At 38.3% G+C, this 23,039-nt stretch overlaps 1 protein-coding gene across 1 annotated transcript in view; it reads left to right on the forward strand.

The window, feature by feature from the left end:
- The window catches only part of ANO2 (anoctamin 2), a 149,195-nt gene that overhangs the window by 30,743 nt on the left and 95,413 nt on the right, over positions 1-23,039 (forward strand). Inside the window, exons 4-10 of the mRNA XM_048300126.1 lie at positions 993-1,091; positions 4,676-4,827; positions 5,962-6,016; positions 6,545-6,593; positions 9,516-9,571; positions 9,824-9,865; positions 13,206-13,270. Of these exons, the coding sequence (XP_048156083.1) occupies positions 993-1,091; positions 4,676-4,827; positions 5,962-6,016; positions 6,545-6,593; positions 9,516-9,571; positions 9,824-9,865; positions 13,206-13,270 (518 nt within the window). The remainder of the gene's footprint in view (positions 1-992; positions 1,092-4,675; positions 4,828-5,961; positions 6,017-6,544; positions 6,594-9,515; positions 9,572-9,823; positions 9,866-13,205; positions 13,271-23,039) is intronic.

The following is a 23,039-nucleotide window of genomic DNA, read 5'->3' on the forward strand; positions in this document are numbered from 1 at the left end:
GGAGGGCTTTGAAATCTGAGAAGGCAGGAGCTGTTTGGATTTTTATCAAGGAAATTCCCTCAAAGGGAAGGTGCAGTATGGGAGACAGTGTGAGAGCTGGTCATTGCCTTGATTTCTCTGATATTCCCCTTCTAATCTCCCAGCCTTTCTTTACATTTCCAGAGTAAGCATTCATCCCTATGATTTACTGACACAATTTATTTGTGTGCCTTGAGGAAAATTCTGTCTCAATGTTCTTTCATTTAATTTTGGTGCTTTTCTCAGGGGTGCTGCTTTCTGCTCTAAGGGTTCCCTTCTGTAGCTTGGATGTGCTACCAGGACCTCTTTTGCACAGCTTGCAGAAAACTGGCTGTGCCAAAGCCCTTTTGTGCAGTTTTATGCTTCTGAGCAGCATAACCAGTCATTTACATAAACATGAGGCTTGTATCTCTACTCAGAAGTTAAATTTTTATGTTTTCTTTAGGTTTGCTTCTCCAATTTGCAGATATTTAGGGCAATAAATGTTGGGCCTGATTCTCTGTAAGGAACCACTAATTTGATGAAGTGTCCAGAAAACTGTTGGGCAAAACTGAAAATAAGAACTAAAGCAAAGCCTACCCAGAGTAGGAGAAAAGTTTTTTATCTTGGTGGTTCAGATGGACACAAAAGCCCACTAAAGAAATCAGATCACTTTTAAAATATCAATATACAAAAAAACCTGTAGCTTGGGGGTTTCTCATTCCCATCATTCCAAAATCTGGACCTGTAGCTTTCTGTCATCCTGGTGCACACAGATCTTCACTGTAGGTAGTAGATTAATGGGTTTTAGAGCATAAAAATTTCAGCTTTTAAGGAATATGTCACTTTGCAGCCCAGCTGTAGCAGAAGTTGGTTATTCCCTGTGATTGCCTACTGTTGAATGATTTAGTTGGAGCTGACAACTCGAAACATTAGCGCTATATTCTGTTCAAAAATACCTAAATACATTGTTTTCCCTTTTATTTATGTTTCAGAACAAGAGCCAGGGATTGAGTTTTGTCCGTATACATGCGCCTTGGCAAGTCCTCAGTCGAGAAGCAGAACTTCTTAAAATAAAAATGCCCACTAAAAAGGTAAATAGCTCCCATTTTCTATCCACAAGTTGTATGACTGAAGGATCAGAATCATCATTAAATGTATAGAAGCCTGTGGAGTTAATTTATATCAAAAATCAGAGAAAATGAACTGTCAGGATTATTTTTTCACATTTCCGAGTCTTTTGAGATGATTTACTGTTCAGCACTATATTAAAGATGGGACTTCCAAAGGGGTTTTTAAAGGCCACAGAGGCAGCTGGCTGATGGACTGCATTCAGGCAGGTGATGACAGAGGTGAGTGCTAAGGAGGGCTTTGAAAGCTGAGAAGGCAGGAGCTGTTTGGATTTTTGTCAAGGAAATTCCCTCAAAGGTGAGGTGTAGTATGGGAGATAGTATGAAACTGGTCATTGCCTTAAGACTTCTCCAGAGAGCCTCTCCCCAAAAAAATCTGTTTTGGTGGTATCAGTGACTTAGTGAGTTCAGACCTGCCTGTTGTCACTAAAACTTCAGCTCACTCTCTTCTTCTCTGTCTGTTTTCAGCAGAGTTGCTTGTAAATTCTGAGCAGCAGATCCCCCAATCTGTGTTCCTGCAATTATTTAGCTCATTGGTTAACAGCTCCACTGGAGTCAGGGGAACTGCCTTGTGCTTTTATTTAGTGATACTCATCAACTGCACTAATGAACACTGACTTCTTTGCATTGTCATTAGAAATGAAGGACAAATTGATTTTTTTTCTCCCACTGCGTTGTTTGGTCTTTGTTTGTTTGGGTTTTTTCATCTTGTTTTCACCCACCAAAAGCTTCATTGTGGTTCACATTTCATGCTGTTACAACCTGTCATTATCAGAAGATTGGCCAAATCAATCTTGCATACTGTTACTGTGTTTTCATCCCAGGGGAAAAAAAAAAAGGATATTTCCAATCAATCTTTGAAAATGCATAGGTTTTAGACAGATACAATACCCCCGGAAACTTTCTACCTATTCGACTCCTCTCTTTGATCCATTTCCAAATTATTTTATGCATTTTTAGTGCCTGCTCATTTCTCTCCCCTTCTGCCCTCATGGGGACTTTCCCCTCCAAGTTTTTTGCAGATGCACCAAAGTAAATTTTATACTATTTTAATTGATGACCATTGCCATCATTTTACCCTGGGTTAAGGTCTGTCCAGGAGCTGATAATCTCTGATGGCATCCTCCTCATTCACAACAGCTCTGCATTCCCTTCTCTCTGATTGGGAGAAAAAATCCTGTGTTATCTCTAAAAATATAAAAATCCTCTGTTATTTCTAGCTGCAGAAATGGCAGCACTACCAGAAAGAAGCTTGACAGGAAAGCTATATTCATGTCCTAGGGTTTGGGTGTTTTTTTTGAAATTAAAGATAGTTGAAAGAGGAATTTCCTTTGAAGGAAACAAAAATCAACTTTGAAAAAACTCAAATCTTGTATTTTGGGGATTTTGCAATATAAAATAAAAAATTCAGCCAGCAACCACTAAAAGGAAAGTTCTGTTTTTGTTCAAAGATACAAAATATTGCTCTCAAGGCACATTAGGTATTTTCTGTGATGCTATTTTTATTTATTCAAGGATCCTATTAAACCATTAAAAAAGAGGCATTTTCAGGGGAAACTATTTATCCACCTCTAAACACAAGTTGATTACAGACTTTTTTTTCCCAAATGTTCAGTTTTAAATCATCTTTCAGAACCCATGACAGGCTGAGAAAAGGTACCCTCTGAGCCCTTTTAACTATATATAAACTTCTGGATATGATAATGGAGTTATTTTGGTGAGGGAGACTGTGCCAGATTCAAATATGAGTACGGGAAACAAATAGGAACAACTGGGAGTGTTGCTCTGTGCCCAAAGCTGTGATGTCTCTGGCTTTAGTGAGTCTTGGGGGATGAATCCTGTGTCTGGAGTGCTGGCGTAGGGAAGTAAAGGCTGTTCAGGAGGGGTAGGCAGAGATGGAGAGGTGGAAAAATTGTCCTGTATGGGAGGGAAAAGCTGCAGTTGAGGGATTATAAGGTTGGAAGCTTCTGGGTGAGGATTAGGGGGATGGAAAACAAGGCAAGGATGTTGTTTGAGTATTGTATAGGACTGATGAATTATTCCATAGGCAACCAGGAGAAATTTCTTGTCCTTCTGGGAAGTGTCCACTTCCCAGACATTAACTGGGACTACTGCACTGCTGCGACAATCAAGCCTGAGAAATTCCTGAAGGGTGTTGAAGATAATACTTTGCCACAAAGATTTAGTGAGCCAGCTAGGAAAGATGCCCTCCTAGACTGGATACTTGTGAATAGAGGACATGTGGGATATGTGATGGTAGGAGGCTGCCTTGGCTGCAGCAACCACAAAATGGTCGAGTTTAAAATATTCAGTCTAATGAGAACAAAAAGGTCAGCACAGTTGTTGCTCTAGGTTTCAAGAGAGCAAACTCAAAGCCACTCAGGGAGCTATGCAGCTCTGGTCCCTGGGAATCAGCTTTTGAGGGCTCCATGAGTGCTTGGTTGAACAGGGAATTCCTTGTGGAGCTTGAGAAGAAGAAATTGTCCATCTCTAGAAACAAGGCCAGGCCTCACAGGAAGTTTACAAAGCTGTGGTTCACATATTCAGGGAGAAAACATAGAAGGCCAAAACTCATCTAGAGTTGAAACTGGCCAGTGTTGTGCTACACAACTATGAAACTTTTTAAAATATGTTAATAACAAGAGGAGGAGTGAAGAAAATATTGGACCAATACTTGCTGGAGATGGTCACCTGAAGGAGAAACGGAGGCCTTCAATGATTTTTTTGCCTCAGTCTTTAAGATTTATAATCTTGGACTGCCTGGTCCTGAGGCAGAGGACTGCAGCTGTGGGAACAGTTTGTGGCTTTCCATTTGTGGCCACTGAAATTTTAAGGGACCGTCAGTATGCACTGGATGTCCAGAAGTCCCTGGGGCCCTGTGAATTGATCCCAGAGTACTGAAGGAATCAGCAGGACCCCTTTCAGTGCACTACCAAAGGACTTGGTACTCACTGACTGGGAGCTACTCAGGATTATTACAATTTACAAGAGGGAAGAGCCAGGAAAAGACATCCCTATTATTCTAAGCTCAGGACTTGGAATAATTACAGACAAGGTCATACCAGCTGCAACTGAAGGCATTTGGAGGACAATACATTCCTCAGGCACAGACAATAGGGTTTCACAAAGGGAAAATTCTGGCTAACTAATTATATCTCCTTCTACTATAAGGTTCCCTGCCTAGTGGATGAGGGGAAGGCATTCGATGTAACTTTTTTCCCCTGGATTTTAGTAAAGATTTTAATATTATCCCTCAGAGCATCCTTCTGGACAGGTGGTTTAACTGTGACATGAGGAGGTACCTGGAGCTCTGGATGAAGATCCAGTTGTTTTCTTTTTTCTGGAAGTGGCTTGTGAAGGACAGGAACTTTTTGGAACTGCAACCCATATGGATTCAGGTGCTTACAGTTATATGGGAATATGTCTTCAGAGAAGACACTTAATTACAGGTTTAAACATATGTGTACAGCAAATTCTTCTTTTCTTTCTTTCTTCCTTTTAGTGTAATTTTGGAAGGGACATGCTAATGTACAGTTTTATTTCCTCAGATGTATGAAATCACAGAAGAAAAGGGAATACTCAAAACAATAAATGAAATATGGTGCAAATTGACTGAACCTCTGCAACCCCAGGTGCCACAACAAGAAAATACCAAGATGAAAACCTTGTCCTACCCATTTTCCAGAGAGAAAATGTATTTGTGAGTACTTTAAAATGTGATGGACAAGAAAGAAAGCTGGAATATATCATTTTGGTGTTATTTCTTTTACCCATATTTCAGTCAAAATTCAGAAATTCATCAAGCATGTCTGGAAATCCTGAGGAAATATCCAAAGCTGTCAGATTTTCAGGGGACTAATAGAAATCTAAGTTGCAGAGGCTTTCTGCCAGTGCTCTACTTACTGCTGCTGGATAAGGCACTGGAAGCAGTGCATCAAATAAAATATCCATGTGTTCATCTTGAAATGTAGAAGTCCTCCCACCAAATTCCTGATTATTTGGTTAAGGATATTACTGCCTGTTTTGAAAAAAGCAAGAGTTAGCAGAAATACAGCAGTACTTTCCATCTTGATAGATTTATTGTAGCAATTAAAACTCAGCTAATAATACGCAGATAAGGAATTCTTGACACCTGCCCTTTCACTCAGAATAATATTTCTGGGCCCAGTTTGACGTTAAACACTCTTTTTTCCCTCCTGGGTGTCTCCTTGTATTTATGTCTGATAAATAAAATCCAGTAATAAATACAGTGACCCACCATATCATTGATTGTCCTCTGACAATTTTAATTAATTCTGAATACAAGTCAAATTGATGGAGGGGAATAAACTGGGAAGCTAATTTCACATATGATGATTTTGAGTTTTAAGGGAAGGCATAATTCCAGTGGAATGGTTATTTGAACTCAAGTGAAATGCTGACTGTTTAGTGGCCAGGAAGAGAGTAATGAACATCTGCATCAGGCTGCTTGAAATCTAATAACATAACCTCAGCATGTTATAGAGCTGAGGGGATGTTATAACTAAAATATTAAAAGTCATCTTCTGTAAACAATAGAGAGGTTCTTCTTGCCCAAAAGGCATTTTATATTAGCTAATAATTTTGCATTTTTACACCCACCATCAGTGCAATCCTGGTAGAACTCTGAATGACTGGGTCTTAAACAGCACATTTTATTATGCTGTACTTGGTCATCTATATGTCCTTTAAACATCTGTTTTTCTGATTAGCTGTGGTTTCTAAGTGAATTCCAAATTAGAATCTTATATCTTGTCTTACTTGTTGCTTCCATGTCTTAAAACAGAGCTGATTTTCTTTTTCCTCAATGTTTTAGGTATAACATCAAAGACAAAGACACCTTTTTTGACAATGCAACCCGCAGCCGAATAGTAAGTTAATAAGAATAACATATCATTGTCTTCTTGTGCTGAATGGGATTTGCTAGTGGGGTTTAGGATGGGATTTGTAGGGAGCGTTTCAGTTTCAACTTTACTAATTCCATCAATTTATGCATTTGTGTGTTCTTGCAGAACACTAATTCCTGACATACGTGTATGTAAGGAATTCCTTTCTGGAGCTCCTGGTGGTTCAGGAGTGGGAAATGCTCTGTAGGGAAACTACTGACTCCTCTCCGTTGTTCAAAGCTGTTTTCAGCCCTGCTCCTAAGCTTTAACTAGGTTTCCTTCCATATAGTCCTTATATTTCTAATATTTCTATAAGGATGTGACACAGCAGGATTTAGCCTACAAATGTTAGGGCAGATAATCCTCTAATAAAATCTGCTAAATGATTTAAACATCTGAACAAACCAGCAGTGCAGAAGCCATCTATTTTAAAGGTTTGTTTTATTGCTAATTCCACGATGAAATTCATGCTAAAAGAGGATTTGTGTGTTATCCCATTGTTCTTCTTTGCAGGTGAGGGAAATTTTGAAACGCACATCTACAAAGGCCAGAAACAGCATGGGTAAGGTGGAGAGAAGAGAATTAGAGGTTTTCTTTTGAAAGGAATTGTTTAGGTACCTCACAGAATACTGATTTTTCTCGCAGGACACAAAATATGCTGGCACATTTCTCCCCCCCCCCAAAAAAAAAAAATAAAATTAGAGATTGAAATAAATGTTTTTTCTGAGGCATAAAATCAGAATTTCTGGTCCATGGTTTGGATCATAATAGGAGCTGGCTTTTCATTTCTACAGGTGCAGCATCTGGCATGTAACTCACATTTCATGAATTGTTATAAAATTGGATTTGATTACTGTATGATCTGCTTTGGAAAATTCAGATGTCAACTGCAATATGCTGTATTATTTCTTGCAGGAGCATATTTTTCTTACCATTTCAATTGAATAATGCACCTTTCCAGGTTATTTTTATTGCTTCAGCTTTAAAAATTACCTCCCTGAGCTGCCTAGTGAAATATATGACTTAAATAAGGCTATTTTGAAGATACTTTTGGGATAATGCTGAAATCTTTGGAGCTTGAGGTTCAGAATTTATTTTTCTTGAGGTTCAGAATTTACACAGGTGTACTTATTCTCTTTTCTCTACTCTTTTCTCTCACCCTTGTGCGATCATAGCACACTTCTCCCTAGTGGAAAAGAAGTGATGGTGCTCCCTGCCATATTTTCTGGAAATCTTTTGTAAGCTTGACCACCTATGGACAGATCACATTGTCCAAGGAATTCTTGACAAATCCTGGCAAATAATGAGCTGCAGCAAGATTCTGTACAGTCCTGGTGTGATTTTGTGCAGGGAAGCTGCAATAAAACATGTGTTTGGTGCAGGAAAATAGATTAATTTTGTTTTCCCTGAAGAGGAGATATATATATATATATATATATATATATATATATATATATATTTGAAATTACATGAAAAGCATAACAAAATGAAAGCCACAAAAAATGCTTTCTCTTTTGCAACCAAAAGCACTTGCCTTTTCCCAGTACAAACTTTTAAATTTATGACTGCCTCACTGATTCTTTAAAAAAAAAATGGAACTGTGCTTTTAAAAATATCAGGCATTCTCAGTTTCTAGAACATCATTTGGTAGGTGTCTGCTTTTTGAGCTGTTTCCTCTGTGTTGTTCTCTGTTTTGATCTGCTCAAAAGGCTCCACTGGGGCAATGGAGGGGAATGCTGCCTTATTTTTCTGGATTGCTGGGAACCCTTCTGGAGACTTTGGGATTTGTTGGGGAGAAAACTTGAGAGAAGCTCAAGGACAGAGTAGGAAGGGAAAGAGCACTCTGCCAATGCAGATATTTGCCTCTTAGGGTTTTCTTTAATTTAATAGCTTGTTCTGGTTTATAGTGGAATAAAAGCCATCATTAGAGATCAAAGGACTAGTAATAATTTTTCAGGAATTTTTTTCAGCTCTAAGGTGAAAATACAGCCTGATGCACTTCAAGCTTAGGTCGGCTCAAGAACTCACTTGACAGGAAGTAACTATTGTAGCATTCCCATCCTTTCCATCTTTCTGGTCCGTAGCCAGAACATGACTGTGCATCGTGTTTGACATAAATTTAGTTATCTCTTTGGTCTCCCGAGATCCTCCCCCAAAAGACCTCTGTTTCATATGTCACTAAGGCTTTCCCATCTCATTTTAAAACCACTCATCAGGAAATGTTTAAGGATTCTTTTAAACATCATTTTGTTATTTTTTTTTTATACAGGAGTTCATTGTTTACTTTGCACAAGAGGCAGGACAGTGCTGTTGGAAGTGCTTAGAGAAGTCTTTGGTTTTCATAAACATGCTTTATAATATCATAAGATGAAAATAACAACACTTCAAACACACTTGCTTATGGATTTTTTTACATCTTTGTAAGGCTGAATCTGATTCTACTCCTATGATATTATACAAGGAAACCTTATTTACTTCTAGCATAACTCTGAACCACTGCAAACTTCCAAACATTGAATGCTTTCAGGAGCAGGCTTGACATTATCCAAGCATAATTTCCTGATTCTGTTAATTCATGTAGTTGTACATGTCTTTGTATCAAGGGAGAGTTTTATTGCTACTGCCTGTCTTAGCATCTCTGATCAGAAGGTTTTCACCAAATACTTCAGAACAATGTGTAATTTGACAATGAAATGTTTTTCATTGCTAAAGACATGATAGCTGGTTACTTTTTTCCTGGGCATTGAAAGCAAAGAGGCCTGGAATCAATTTTTATATACATATTATGTTACTAATTATCATAAATTACCCATCTTTGGTTGCCTTTTTTATGGAACAATGGTTTTCGCCTGCAGAGACTGAGGATGGAATTGCTGTAAGAGTTGCAGGTCTTGAGAGCCAGTAGGGATCTTATGTCTGTCTATAGGTGCTGCAGTCACTTGCTGGGGATTCCCTTGCTAAACTCCCTGGCAGTGTCCAAGGCCAGGCTGGATGGGGCTCTGAGCAAGCTGGGATAGTGGAAGGTGTCCCTGCCCATGGCAGGGGGACAGGAACTGGCTGATCTTTAAGGTCCCTTCCAACCCAAACCATTCTATGATTTCATAACCACAAACTTCAGTGGAAGTTTTTGGGGGGGTTGTTTTTAATTGTTGGCCAGTAGGACTTCATGGTTCTGACCATTGTAAAGATTCAAGAAGGACTTCCAGATGCTTTGCTCCTCAGTCACGTGGCTCTTTGCTGTCAGGGTGAACAAGTGGTCAAAAGAGTCTTTGTACTGTGCTGTTCACTGAAGAAAGAGCACTTTATGGAAATGAGTTGCTCTGAAAAATGTTTTCCACAGTCAGGGACTCCTATGTTGTTCTATTCTTTGAATACTGTCAGTTATACAGTGCTCTCCCCTTTGGAATGTCATGAAATGAAAGCTGTAATAATGTTTTCTCTTCAATTATGCCTGTTGACCACCCGAATTTTTCTTTTTCTTTAGGCATTGGCACATTAATAGCAAACAATGTTTATGATGCAGCCTACCCACTTCACGATGTACGTATGTCCTATTAAAAATCCAGTTCTCTGCTAGTGTCACTCAGGAGACATCAATTCATAGACACAAATATTTGCTGTCTATGACAATGAAAACATTTTCTAAGTGTGATTCTAATATGAAAACTCTTCTATAAGTACATTTCAAGTTGTGACCTAAAAGTAAAATCAACAATGTAGGAGCAGCTGACCAAACTTTGATTTAGTTTTATCTGCTTTTATGTCAGTTATTAAATTATTTTCTTTCTCCAGGGTGAATATGAAGGCCAAGATGATGACATGAATGAAAGAAAGGTAAAATACATTGCAAAATTTATTTCATATTATATTTAATGTAACAAATGATGTTTTAAATCTCATTGTAAAGCATTAGCCATTATACAAACAATTAGATGTTTTTAGAAATGCATACATTTTTTGAATTACATATTTCCCTCTATTTCTGCATATAAAAATGTTTTTGCAGTATTTTTAGAAAGTCTTCTTATGAAGTATGTCAGTAAATTTAATTTGATATTCACATCTTGAAATGCTTCCAGTTTCCCTCTGCATACATAGACAAGATTGTCAACCTGTCAGGAAGCAAAAATTGTTAAATAAGTCATATAATAATTTTCTTTTTGCAACCAAATTCTACTAGAGAGCAGTGGTTACTAAAATAAAACATAGTTGTACTTCTCATTTGATTGTGCATTCAATTAAATTGCATGCAGTTTCTGAAAATCTGCTTCCAATTATTTTGTAAATAAAGTTTCTAGCTATCAAAAGACATTCAAAAATAGATCAATCCTCAACAGAAACAGTGTGAATTCAAACTGTGTTTTATATATATATATGCTTAATTTTAGAAATGGGAAAGGAACGTTTAATTTCTGTAATCTATTAAGATCATTTCCATATTGTTCTCTAATGTTTGCTCATTTTATTTTCCTTGATATGCTAACAATAGGATGGGAAGTGCAGAGGGAAAATAGTAGGGAGAAAAAGGGGATGAGGGAAGACCGAAGAAAAAGGGAATGTTTGGATACCTCCAATATTTACATACTATGAAGACTGAATTAATGCAAACTGGGGTCATACAAATAAATCTGATTTCTCCAATGCTGAATTAGTAAAGTTTGAAATCATAATCTTTGTAGTTTCTTGGTAAATAATGTTGCCATTCAGCCACTAGATGTCTTCATGTGCCACATACAATTTAAATTAGAGTATGAACCTTGGTAAGCAAAACAAAGTTAGAAAACAGACTATAAAAGAAGCTTTTTTATTTGTGTCTGTTACTTTGAACTTTTTTGTTCATGAAGGAATTGTCTGCTCTGGACTTTCAGAACTTTCTCTGAGTGGCAGCTCCACAGATTAGTGACTTGGAAAGCAAAAATTTTAGAGAAAAAGACCAAATGAACATTAGTCAATGGAGGAAGATTGGGTACTGTGGACTGGGCGGGCAGAGGGCCTAGAAGGACCAGTGTCTGGAAAAATATTCCCCCTACTAGTTGTATTTTTTGCTGCCCTCTTTTTATTCTGCCTATTAGGCTCAGTTATGAAGTGTTAAGTATTAAAAACATAAAAGCTTCTTTCCAGAAATACTTCATTGATTATTCACATATGTCCCTGCTGCCTAGGCCTTGAATCTTCTGTAGTATTCCTATGCATAACATCATCTGTTTTCTATCTGAATCTAATAGTCTCAGTGTTTAATTTCCTGAAGGACCCTGATCAGGTTTAAAAGAAAGGAGGGCATTTTTGAGCTTTTTTTTTTCCTTCTGCCCTCTTTTTATTTAGCCCATTTTAACTTATCTGTATCTTCCAATTCAATTTTCTCTTGTATAAGCCCCAAAAATGAGTACTGTTTTAGAACAAAAATGAGTAATATTGGCATAAATACCCTTACCAGTTAAGTAATTAATGTTTATGTACCAGTTTATAACATAAAAAGTTAATCCTTATCAACCTTCTTCATGATTACCTTGGAGAAAATGCACAGTGGCACCACACCTTTGTCTCCTCCTATGAGAATTAGAAATCTTCAATGATACCCTCAGATTGAGAGGGCTTCAGTCTTTCCTAAAAGTAAAGGAATGTCCCTGTTTCAGTGTGATTTCTGCTCAAAAAAAAAAAAAATCTTTTTGAGAAAGGTGTTGAACAGCAGAATGGTAACAACTCACCATGAGTATTAACACTGGTTTAGTCTTTTTTAAGCTTCTGGCCCACTGGCAACTTCATTGCTGTCCCTGTATTTGCATTAAAAAAATCCATGAGGGCTTTGTAACCTACCTGGGAAATCCACTGTTGTCACATACTACAGCAGCATCCCTATGATTAGAAAATTCTCATAAATTTACATGAAGTACCTGTTCCTAAATGGAACGCTATTATAGACAGAGCTTTCTTTTTGCTCCTCAAATTCCATTCTGTAGCTGTGTTCAAAGCAGCCTTTGGGTAGTGTACTAGTTTGAAAGCAAACTAGTGGGAGACACCAAGTCAGAATAACAATTTAATAGGAAAATAAGGGGAAAAAAAACCCCAAAACAAAAATAAAGGCAGAAAACACTGGGTTAAACTGACAGAGTTTACAGCTCTGAGTCCCTGTTAGGCAGGGTGGTGGTAGCAGTCTGGTAGAATGGTGGCTGCAGTCCTGAAGCAGTGATCCTGTAGGAAAAGGGTCTGCTCCTCCTCAGAAGGTCCAGTGGTGGCTGTGTAGCTCCTGTCCTCTGGAAATCCAGTGGAAGGGTTGTCTTTGGTGTTCAGAGTCCCAGATTATATCCGCGATGGGATGCTTGGTTCCTCCCTCTGGGTGGAGCATCTCACAATGGGGTAATGAGTCATGAGGCCAAGTGTTGATTAGGCTCATTAACAGAAGATAGTCCGGAGGGAGTTATCTCTGAGTCAGGCGGCAGGACAATGATGGGCAATTAACAGAAAGATAGTCTGGGGGGAGGAGGCAAGGAAACACTGCCCCACCTGGTTTCAACAGCTCATGGGGATGGTAATAGAATACACTGCAACCCGGGACAGGTAGTTTTAAGAATGTAATAGTTTTAACTTTCTTTTGTATATTTGAGTGAATGCATTTCTTAATATGATTATTCATGGAAATTAATAGCAGTTTGCGGGTAATGCTGTGGGGGGTAATGGCAAGGGGTGATTTTGAATAGGCAACAACAAGTATTCATATAAAAATATCAATATGGCAGCCAGGACAATCCTCTTCGGTGAAGTTGTGTCACATAAATCACGGGAATGAAAGAGGGAGTAAGGAAGACTATCCCAAATTCTTTGCCTGTTGCAGTTGAGTATATTGTGGTCAATCTACCACAGGTCCTGCAAGGTTTCCTTTTATCCCTGACCCTGTTCCAGCTGGATTTCTCCCACTGCAAGAAGCTTCTGTAGGATCTGGGCTTTCCTTTGAGCTCTCTGTAGGCTGTGGGTGAATTTGCATATCCAACAGCAGGCGTGGCCTTGTGTGATGTCCCCCGCATGGGGACAAAACTGTTTTTTCTATGGGCTCCACTGGGTATAGCAGCCCCAGGAGTAGGGCAAATATTTTTAACTCTTAGAAGATGTTTGTGAAAAAAGAAGGGATAACTCGTTTCAAGATAATTTTCAGTTTTGTTTTGTTTTTTTCTTTATTTAGTTGCTGTATCAAGAATGGGCAAGATATGGAGTGTTTTACAAGTTTCAGCCTATTGATCTCATAAGGTAATGTGGACTTGGATAAAACACCAAGGGACCTGGTTCTGAGGTGATGTAGATTAATTCACTTCCACTTCAGCAAATGAAATCTTGGATTGATCGGAACATTAAAAATAATGCCCTCACCAGTTTTCTGTGGCTCTGATGATAATTTACTATAACAAAAATACACTCAACAATTATTACGTATGCTTTTGTATAGTGCTTATTCCTGGAAGAATGTCATACTTCAGTTTTTGGGGGTTTTAGGTATTGATTTGTTCAAAGGAGAGGAATTGCCATTTATATTGGTGAATTTTTATTGGAGGGTATGGTCATAAAATCTGGTGAATAATCAGAAGCTGGTGTTCACATCATGAATCAGTGTGAAAGTATTTGACAGTTTTGAAATTGATTTGATTTTTTTACTCCTGGTTTTACAAGTTTTGTTCATCTGAACACATCCATATGTGTTCCCAGTGGGGTTTTTTTTGGTGTATTTATGAATTTTTTCCTTATAAACATAGAAGAAGCTGGCTTTAAAATAAGACAAAAAAACTCAGCCATGATTTTTAAGGATTTCCCACAATATCTAAAAGAAAGCCAAAACAAAACAATTTTTGTTGTCTTGTATTTTGTTTGTACTACAAATACTGAGTAAAGAAAAGACATATTTGAGAATACAGCTGACTAGAAATATTCTAATGCAAGATGTCTATCTAGGAAGACATGAACTGGGATATTAAGAAATAGAAAAAACCTCAACAAATATCTGTTTCTGCGTAATTTATATATATAAGAAAGATGGCATTTGTTACCATTTATCTGTTGAATAATCAAACTCCAACTAGTTTTTATTATATGATCTGCCCCTATGTGATTACCTGCAAAAGCTGCTGTTGGTAATATGGATAGTCAATAAGCTTTGTAAAATATTTTCGTTATATTTTGAGTTAAAGCTGAAATGCTGCACGTAGTGTTTCAAAGAGTTAAGCACTAACTTTTAATGTGGAGGAATTGGTCCTTACTGGGAGGAAGGTGTTTCAAACTGGCAAATGGAACTGAGACCATCAAACCCTACCAAGGTTCTGCAAGGCTTTGAAGTTTCCTCTTTTTTTGCCTCAAAGGTTTTGAGGCAAAATTTATGTACTTTTTGTATGGCAGTTACTCTGGGCCAAGCTGCTGTATGGAGCAGGTAAACTCAGAATGAGATTACAACACCTGCTGTGTTGTCAGTAAATATTACAAGCGTTAAATTAAACTGTGACTGGCTAGAGGAATTCTCAAGTTTTAGCAGACCTGACAGCTTAGCTGAGTTAAAAATAGAGGTACATCTGCTTACACTCCATCTTCATTTGTGTTTTGCTGTCTCCATTATAATGTTTCACTGTGCTGATATGATTTCATAGAAATCCTGTGGTTTAAACTTCTATGAGAAACAAAAAGAAGACCAGCATGTGCAATTGATTGTCTGTTCTCAGAGATTACTTTTCTTGCTTTTATCTTCCATATTTTGCTTGACTGCAAGTTTGACTGTTACCACTAAAATAAATGTGTTTTTTATTTCCTGGGTAATGTTAGAGCTTTGGTGTAGATGTACCTGGAGAATGGCCACCCCCTGTTTCTGCCAGTGAAGTAGGTTTCTTCACTTTTGTACCATGGGGGTATCGACCTCAGCCTTGATTTGGATACTTATTCCCTTGGCAGACATCAGTCACACTTTGTGTTTTTTGATAATTTACTGTGACCCTCCTTTCTTAGATTGCTTAGATTATACTCAACTTTGCTTTCTGGTTTTTCTGGTGTAACTTAAGTTTAAATCCAGATTTTGATGGACAGATGAAGCAGCATTTATCTTTATACTCAAAGCCTCTCCTGCCTGCTGTTTTCAAACACATTGACTCTGTTGAAGCACGCTGCTAAATTTCTAATATAGCTTGCAAGTATTAAAATTTTTATAGTTAAGATATTTTGAACTATTTCTGTTTCACTCTTATTCAGTAGGAATGCAAACTGAAAGTCGTTCTTTAACTCAAGTGCCTATGCTGGAAGATTAGATGTGGCACTGTAGAATTATTACAGATTATTCCTGGTGCCTCTGCTCCTTCCTTCTGACCACACAGTTGTTTCCAGTTCCCAACTGATTGTACATCAAAGACAGGAGCCACATACTTGTTATGCTCACTCTTGGTACAGACTGGGGCTTCTCTTCTAAGGTCTGTAATCCCCAGGGAATTTAACTGCATAGTCAGTCTTGGAGAACTTTAAAGTTCTTAATAACAAAAGGAAATAAAGGACCATTATAATATTCACCAACAATTCCATTCACTCCTGTCTCTTAATCTGTAAAAATATTCTTCTCTGGCTTTGTGGACCTCTTTGGGCTATAAGAAAAAGCAAATTTTTTTTTGTAAAATAAATGCAGCTGTGAGTAAGGAAGGTTTCACCAAATAAGAACACAGTGGGTGTTACATATTTCTATTCTACAGCAGAGCAATTTCAGTTAAAGACTTAAAGGAAATACGTTGTGCAGATTGTGCAAATAGTACAGTGTGAATTGAGGTTTGATTTGTAAGATGTTATAACACCTCATCTCTCAGTGCACATCCAGATATAAAAACTCATTGCTTGAAACACAGTCTGCCTAATGCAGTGCTTTATTTTCAAAAGCATGTGAATGTCCAAATATGAATTTCAATTTTTTTTGTTTCTTTTTAACTCACATGAAGAGGATTATAAACAGTTATTTGAGAGAGAAATCATGAATTTTTTGCTAAAAGATACGTTAGGCAAAAAGTACTGAAAATGGTTTACCTTGTCTTAGTGATCTCCGGAAGGTCTGAGGGATATATTAAAAACTAGAGAATGAAAGCTGCAGTTTTAGAATGTGCAGAGCTCTGGAGGTCTGTCTGCTGTAACACACCTTTTTTGTCATCCTAATTTAAGTATTGATTTTCACCAGAGAGGAGTTTCTCTAGTGTGACTTTTTTGTATGAAGGCACTTGTCAACAGTAGTTCCTCTCAATCCTTGCACTGTAATATAAAAAGTGTTATAAAAACATCTGCAGTTTAGTGATTTTCTTCTATTTTTGATGATTTTCTTTTCTCAGATGAAGATGAGTTCAAGCTCAGATTTTAGCAAGTTCTGCAGTGATGCTACTGTTGATCCAGAGACAGGGAGGATGCTCCTTAAGAGTTCTATGGCCCTGCATAAAGAAAGCAGCATTTATAGTTTTATATATATTACTGAATGTTAATCAAAGTTTTAACAACATGATTTTAGAATTAATAGCTTGTCCTTAGACTTTCCCTCTGCTCAAAGCAGAGCTGGCTTGAAAGCCAGATCAAATTGCTCATGAGTTTGGAAAGCTCCTCGGATGAAGATCACACAGCTTCAACTCTTCCAACACAGCACCACTCTCAAGAAATGTTTCCTTCTCTTTGGACCAAATATTCCTTGGACTGACTTACATTCATTGTTTTTTGTCTTTTAGCAGTGCACCTCTGATGAATTATAGGAAGTGGAAAAAAAAAAACCACAGCAAGTGTAAGAAGTGCAGTAGAAATTTATAATAAATTTTTATTTCTGGCTGTAATGCAACATTTATCACTTAGGAGCTCTAAATGACAGATGAAGGGAGTAATCTAAGGTTACTGATGCCACAAAGAGGTGGTTTTCCTCCTGAGACAAAACTTTAACTCCTGGAAAATTGGCATGTTGGACATCTTGAAGCACCTGCAGCTGGGAACCCATGTAGGAACTGAAATTCCAGGAGCGGACAATCCTTGTAGAGTGGAGGTCATCCTTTTATCTCTTGATCTATTAATACAAGATTACCTCACCCTAGGAGAATCAAGCAGAATTGGCTCATTTCTAATTGTGGTGAAGCTTATTTTAATATTACTGCTTCTATAAGGTGCCAGCTCATCTTCTAATGGTTTTTCATATTTTAATTTCTATTTCCCATTTCTAGAACTTCACCAAACTTCTTAGTAGCTAACAGGCTACATTATCTATAGCATGGTTACTTTCAAAGCTCCAAATGCCTCTTGCTGTAAAGCCTGAAACTGGGAAGAAATGTAAAGATTGAGACTATGTATACAATAACTCTTTTTGCAGGAGCAGGTAGGAAAGCCTGTTAACTAAAATATTATTTATAGTGAATAGAACATAAATCAAAACTTGGGAGTTTCTGTTAGTCAAACTGTCTAGCTAATATATTCCCTCCTTCCTATCTTTAACTGTGTTTTCCATTGGTATGGAAAATTGTTTCACCTCAGTGTGTAATGAATTCTGGCCTTTCATTGTAGTGTACCCATGTTGAACCTGCTCTTGACAGAGCATCCCCAGTCCCCCACCCCCGTTCCTGCCATGAATGCTGTGTTCCTAAAGCCTGAAGCTTGCTGTTTTTAAAGCAATGACAGACCTGTGATCCATAGTTTGACTGTCTTAGATCTGGATATTGTTGCCTTCTCTTTGAGTATCTTGGGGCCTGCATAGGACAGTGCTCAATGTAAGCAATCAGGCCCCCAAATTGTCAGTACTGGTTTGCCTTTTGACCTGTTGCTTCTTTCATCAATCTGCACCAGAAAAAACCCAAACCTGGATGTATCTGCTTACCCTACTTAGGGTAGTTTTAAAAGAGAGATAAAATAAGAACAGGGGAGTTCTGCTAAAATGGTGTTTTTATTGTTGTTAGAGATAAGTGTTTCTTCCTTTGCAAAAATGTGGTTAAGATCAATTTGTGGTACAGCTTGCCCCTAACTGAGCCCTTCTATTCTGCCTAATGCCTGAACAAATGACTTCTTCTTTCACCATGATTTTTAATCACATCTTCATCTCTTTTTTGCTCCACATACTGTGTAGAATTCTCAGGACTTGAAAATAAAGTCTGTGATGCCCAGTCCCAGAGGAAATGTTGTTCAGTCACTGCTTATCCTAACTTTGGGGTTATTTATCCTCAAAGTGGAGATTCTTCTGTATGTTTTAATTCCTTGGCTTCCCTGTCCCTCCTCTGTTATTATTGTGAATGAATCTTACCAAATATCCCATCTTTTTGTTTTTTCCTTTTTTTTTTTTTTTTTTTTTTTTTTTTTTTTTTTTTTTTTTTGTGGAGTGCAACCAGTTTGGCAGAAACAACCCGGTAGCATCTGGTTATCTCACAGGGACTGAACAACCCTCCCTGATGCACTGTGTGCCTGCAATTCTTCCCTGACCGTCTTTAGCAGGCAAATCTTCAATGTTCACAGAGATTCTGAGGCTGTCTGCAAGGAATTCTGTTCTAGGAAAAAGACAAAACAGCTTTAAACCTAGGAAAGTGCAGTAATCGAGCAAACATAGCACTAAGTAGAAAAATGCCCAAGAGCTCTACCAGTGTCTTTGACACTTGTCCATCCAGCTCCTTTCCAAAGCTCTGCCAAACACCCGCCTGAGGCAACAATCTGAGCACATCTTCTCCTGTAACCTTATTGCACTTTGAGGCCAGCATCTTTTTAGAGTTGCAAGAATCTCTACATGAAGGTTTCTTCCCAACATACGGTACGTCCAGCTCACAGTTCATCATCATTAAAGCTCTCTGGGTGCAGTGGGAAGTGCTATGCCAGCATCCACTCATCCTTGATGTCCTTTTTGCCACGTCTTACAGCAGAGAGCTTCCTGGAGGGAGCCAGAAGCACGTGGGACCCTGGAGCAGAGTCTGAGCTTGTGAAAAATGAACACTTTCCCCATCATTACAATTCTTTTCCCTTTCCATGGTCTCATTACCCCCCTACAACCCCGGTTTATTTATGAATGGCCTTTATTATCATGTTGTGCATCCATGAAGATGGTCTGCCTTTTAGGAGTTTGATGCTAGAGCAGCACTTTTCAGCTGAGTTGTATGGAGTTCTCCCTCCCCTCACTGGAACTTCTCATCACAGGGCTTACCCAAGCGCTCCAGCCACTGTTTATTGCAAAGCAGAGGGGTTTTGCTCGTGGTGCATAAATCACCGAGGAATTTGTGTTGAATTATTCTGCTGGCTGCAGGCCTGTGACTGGAGTGAGATGATTTACTTACAGCTCTGCATTTCACAGACTTTGCCAGTCCTGTAGGAAGTGCTTCTCTCTCTGTCTCTTTTGGCAAGAGCTTGGCCTTATTTATTGTTGCTTGTGTGAGAGATGGAATTTTAAACCAGTAGGCTTGGATTGTAATGGTGAGGAAAAACAGATCCCTGCTTTCTGATAAACATATTCCCAGGCTTCAGATCACTGTCTGAGCACTAGGATCCTCATTACCACCCAGATTCCTCCCTCCTGCAGTGGGATTTTCAAAAGCTAGATCCAGCAAAGGGTGTGGGAATCTACACCAGGACTTTTGCAAAGTCAAGGCTCTGAAGATTGAGGTTGTTGCACAACTTCCTGGGGTCTCCCCCTTGGACTGTGGAGTTTTGTAGGCAGCTAGAATTGAGTTTTCTTTGTGTTAAGAACTGTCTCAGGCAAAGTTCAGTAGTGCCTGCATGATGCCTAAATTTCACAGCCAGAAACTTATATTTTTGAATGGACATGACTGATAGGTCCCTTCCAAAAGGTGTCTTTGGAGGTGATATCAGTGTATTTTGATAGGAAATAGAAGTTTGTCCTTTCAGACTGGAGAAAAAAAAGACAGAGGTGAGAGGCCAGAGTTGGAAACAGAAGTTGTGCACATTTAGATATTTACATGCATGTGAATATTTGTAGGCATCTAGAGATGTGTACGGCTGGGAACTGCAGGGAGTAGAAAACAGGTGCTGCATTTGGGTGGTTACAGTTCTGTTTATCTTGCTTGTGGAACTGCTCTTGACGTCTTAATCTCTGCAGAAGGTTCTGGCTGTGGCTTACTGGGCTGAGAGGAGGTTCTTTTCTGGCTCCTGAGTGCTGACCAGGGGTCAAGACCAACCCATTTCTGGTTTAAAGGTATTCCCCCATACTAAGATGCTTTTTATGAGGATCCTCTTTGCACATAAGTTATGTTAGGACAGGCCATGGCTTTGTCTGATCCAGTCACTTGTCTATAACTGGACAAAACCAAGATGACAAGGTAAGAGATCAAGAACTGGGCACCACTTAAAAATTATCCTCAGAAAACACAAGCTTAAGGAAAGCTTTCAATATGGGAGATCTTTGAACTTCCACAGTCAGTACAGAGAGCAGAAAAATCAACACTTTAATGGAATATTGAGCAGGGGGTAAGAAAAGGATGGAGCCAGGCTCTTTTTGGCTATGCCTTGTGACAGGACAAGAGGTGATGGGCACAAATGAGGGTGAGGTAGATTATCCTGTAGTTCCATAGGTCCTTCTTCTTGCCCTTCTTGAAAGTGGGGGTGACATTTGTTTTCCTCCAGCTTTTGGGCACTTCTCCCATTTGCCACCATCAATCAAAGATTATCAAGAACTACCTTGCAATGACATCTTCCAGCTCCCTCAGCCTTCATGGGTGCATCCCATCAGGGCCTGTGGGTTTATGGATATCCAGTTTGCTTCAGTATTCTCTGACCTGATCCTCTTCCACCAAGGTGATGAAAAGATAATTTTTTATACTTGTTTTTAATTGGAAATTATGCATCTGTTTATTAGCCACCAGATGGTGTCTATCTGACAGCAGTAACACAGTGCAAGCACTAACAAGGACCTTCTTAATAAAATACCCGAAATGAATTCAGGATCTGCAATAAGGGTTAGCTATATTAGCTTGAAAAGCAAAAGAGCTCTCATTAAATATTAGTTATTATAAATGAAAGCTATTTAGGAAAAGAAGCCAGTATTTGAGGTTCAAACTCTAGTTAAACTAGATGAAAAAGAATCAGGCAAATTATCTTGTGGAAACTGGAGGTTAGGGAAGTGATGAGATGTCAATGACCTCACATTTGTTCAACAACAAAAAGGCAGAAGAGCAAATTGTAATAGCTATTAAAAAATAAGAAGAAAAAGACTAAGTAACCTCCTTTCCAGTGTAGAAGAAAGGCTGATTCATATTAAATAGGTTACTTCTTATTTGTATGTGTTTATTATAGAGGAAATATTATCTGTATAAGTGAATGAATTGCTTCTTAACTAGAGTGTCACTTGATGTCCTGAGTTGTTTATAGAATGCAACTTCCTTCCTCACAGGTAAGCTCTGATTGACTCCCATTAACATTGACTTAGCCTCAGGTAGACATGGATTTTTAGTTTTCCAGGTTTGGAAGGTTACTGACATTTTAAAAAAATGCTAAATAAAGAGAGAATAATGTAAAGAAAGGTGAGGAGAGGCAGTGTCCATGAGTTGTTTTATGCATGAATTCTTGGAAGTGACAGGCCAAGCACTGCATTCCTCCTGCTGGAAACGCCTCCCCTGAGCAAGGTGTGCTGTGGCTTCTGCAGTCTCAGGGACATTTAGAACTTTTTTTACATTAAGAACACGACAGGCAACATCAACAGTATAATGTAATCAGGCACTGAATCCTTTCAAACCCGTTCTGAAATTTTGTGTTGTCCCAGAACAGAGAGGAGAATGCAATTACAGTACTTCTGACTACCCAGCATCGTGTTGTTTGCTTATCCATTTGGCAGTTGTCAGCCTTAATTTCTGTCTCAGTCACATTACATGTCTACTTATTATGCTTCTATTGTTCTTTCTCCTACAGTCAGTAAACAAAGGCTTTTTTCAGTTTATAATCCATCACCACAAGCTATGCACTTTCAGCTGTATTCTGACAATTTCTTGGAATAGAAGCATAAGGTTTATGAATCTGTGAGGCTCAGGGAGTGGCTTGTCCTAGTTTTATTTCTTTGCAGGATAAGGTTTGGCCTTTTGATATTTTAAATTGCAGTTAATACCCAAATTATTATTATTATTGTTGTTTTTATTATTATTATTTACCCAAGATTTTTGAATCCACTAGAATTTGACAACTTGAATATTCCCTTCCTCCACACACATCACCTTCTCCCTGTTACTCTGCTGAAGAGTAATTTTTCTTAAGAGCCAAAAAAACTAGGGAAAAACACAGTTTTACCTCTAAATAAAATTGAGAATTTCTGTTCTCTATGGAGTTTTGACAGTGGGTTTTTTTTTTTGTCCTATAAGGAATCACAGTTAAAATTCCAGAGTGCCTTGGAAGATAAAGATATCTGTAATTTAGGTAAGTTTGACTCCAAACTTAAGTACCATTAGAGGACACAGAAAATATTTGTTAAGAGTAATATTTTCAAACAAGAACTTTAATGAAAAGGGCTTGATTAAATGGCTCTGGTGGCACATTTTGTCATTCTGTTTTCAGGGGAAAAGGGTCAGTTTCTCAACTCTATTCAAAAGCACACTTTTAATCACTCTCTACTGGACATTCTTGATTTTTGTGTCCAGTATGGGGGGAAAAAAAATGTGCTTTTAACTTGGACAGAGGCTCCTTTCTTTGTTTTCTGTATGCAGAACCAGTTGGCCTTTCTAAAGGACATCTTCTTTCCTACCTCAAACTCAGATGCATTGCAATTTATCTGAGGTTCTGTAGTCGTTATGTTTCCCCCCCTCTTATAATTTTAATAAGAAGAATTTTTCAGTCTCTTGACATATTGTTCCAAGGGGGATTGTCTTCTGCCAGGATCTTTTTTGGCTTCCATATTGCTCCATTTGGTGCATTCTCTGTGTATCTGGATTTAGCACTGATATTTTCCTTCTTGAGACTGCCTGCATGGAATATGTGCTGTCAGGCACAACCATGGTAGAAATCTCCAAGATCTCTGGATGCACAGCAGCCTCAGTGCTGCTGCTGAGCAGTAATTCCACCCAGGTGTCCCAGATGG

Source organism: Corvus hawaiiensis, chromosome 4 (assembly GCF_020740725.1).
Source record: "Corvus hawaiiensis isolate bCorHaw1 chromosome 4, bCorHaw1.pri.cur, whole genome shotgun sequence".
Lineage (NCBI taxonomy): Eukaryota > Metazoa > Chordata > Aves > Passeriformes > Corvidae > Corvus > Corvus hawaiiensis.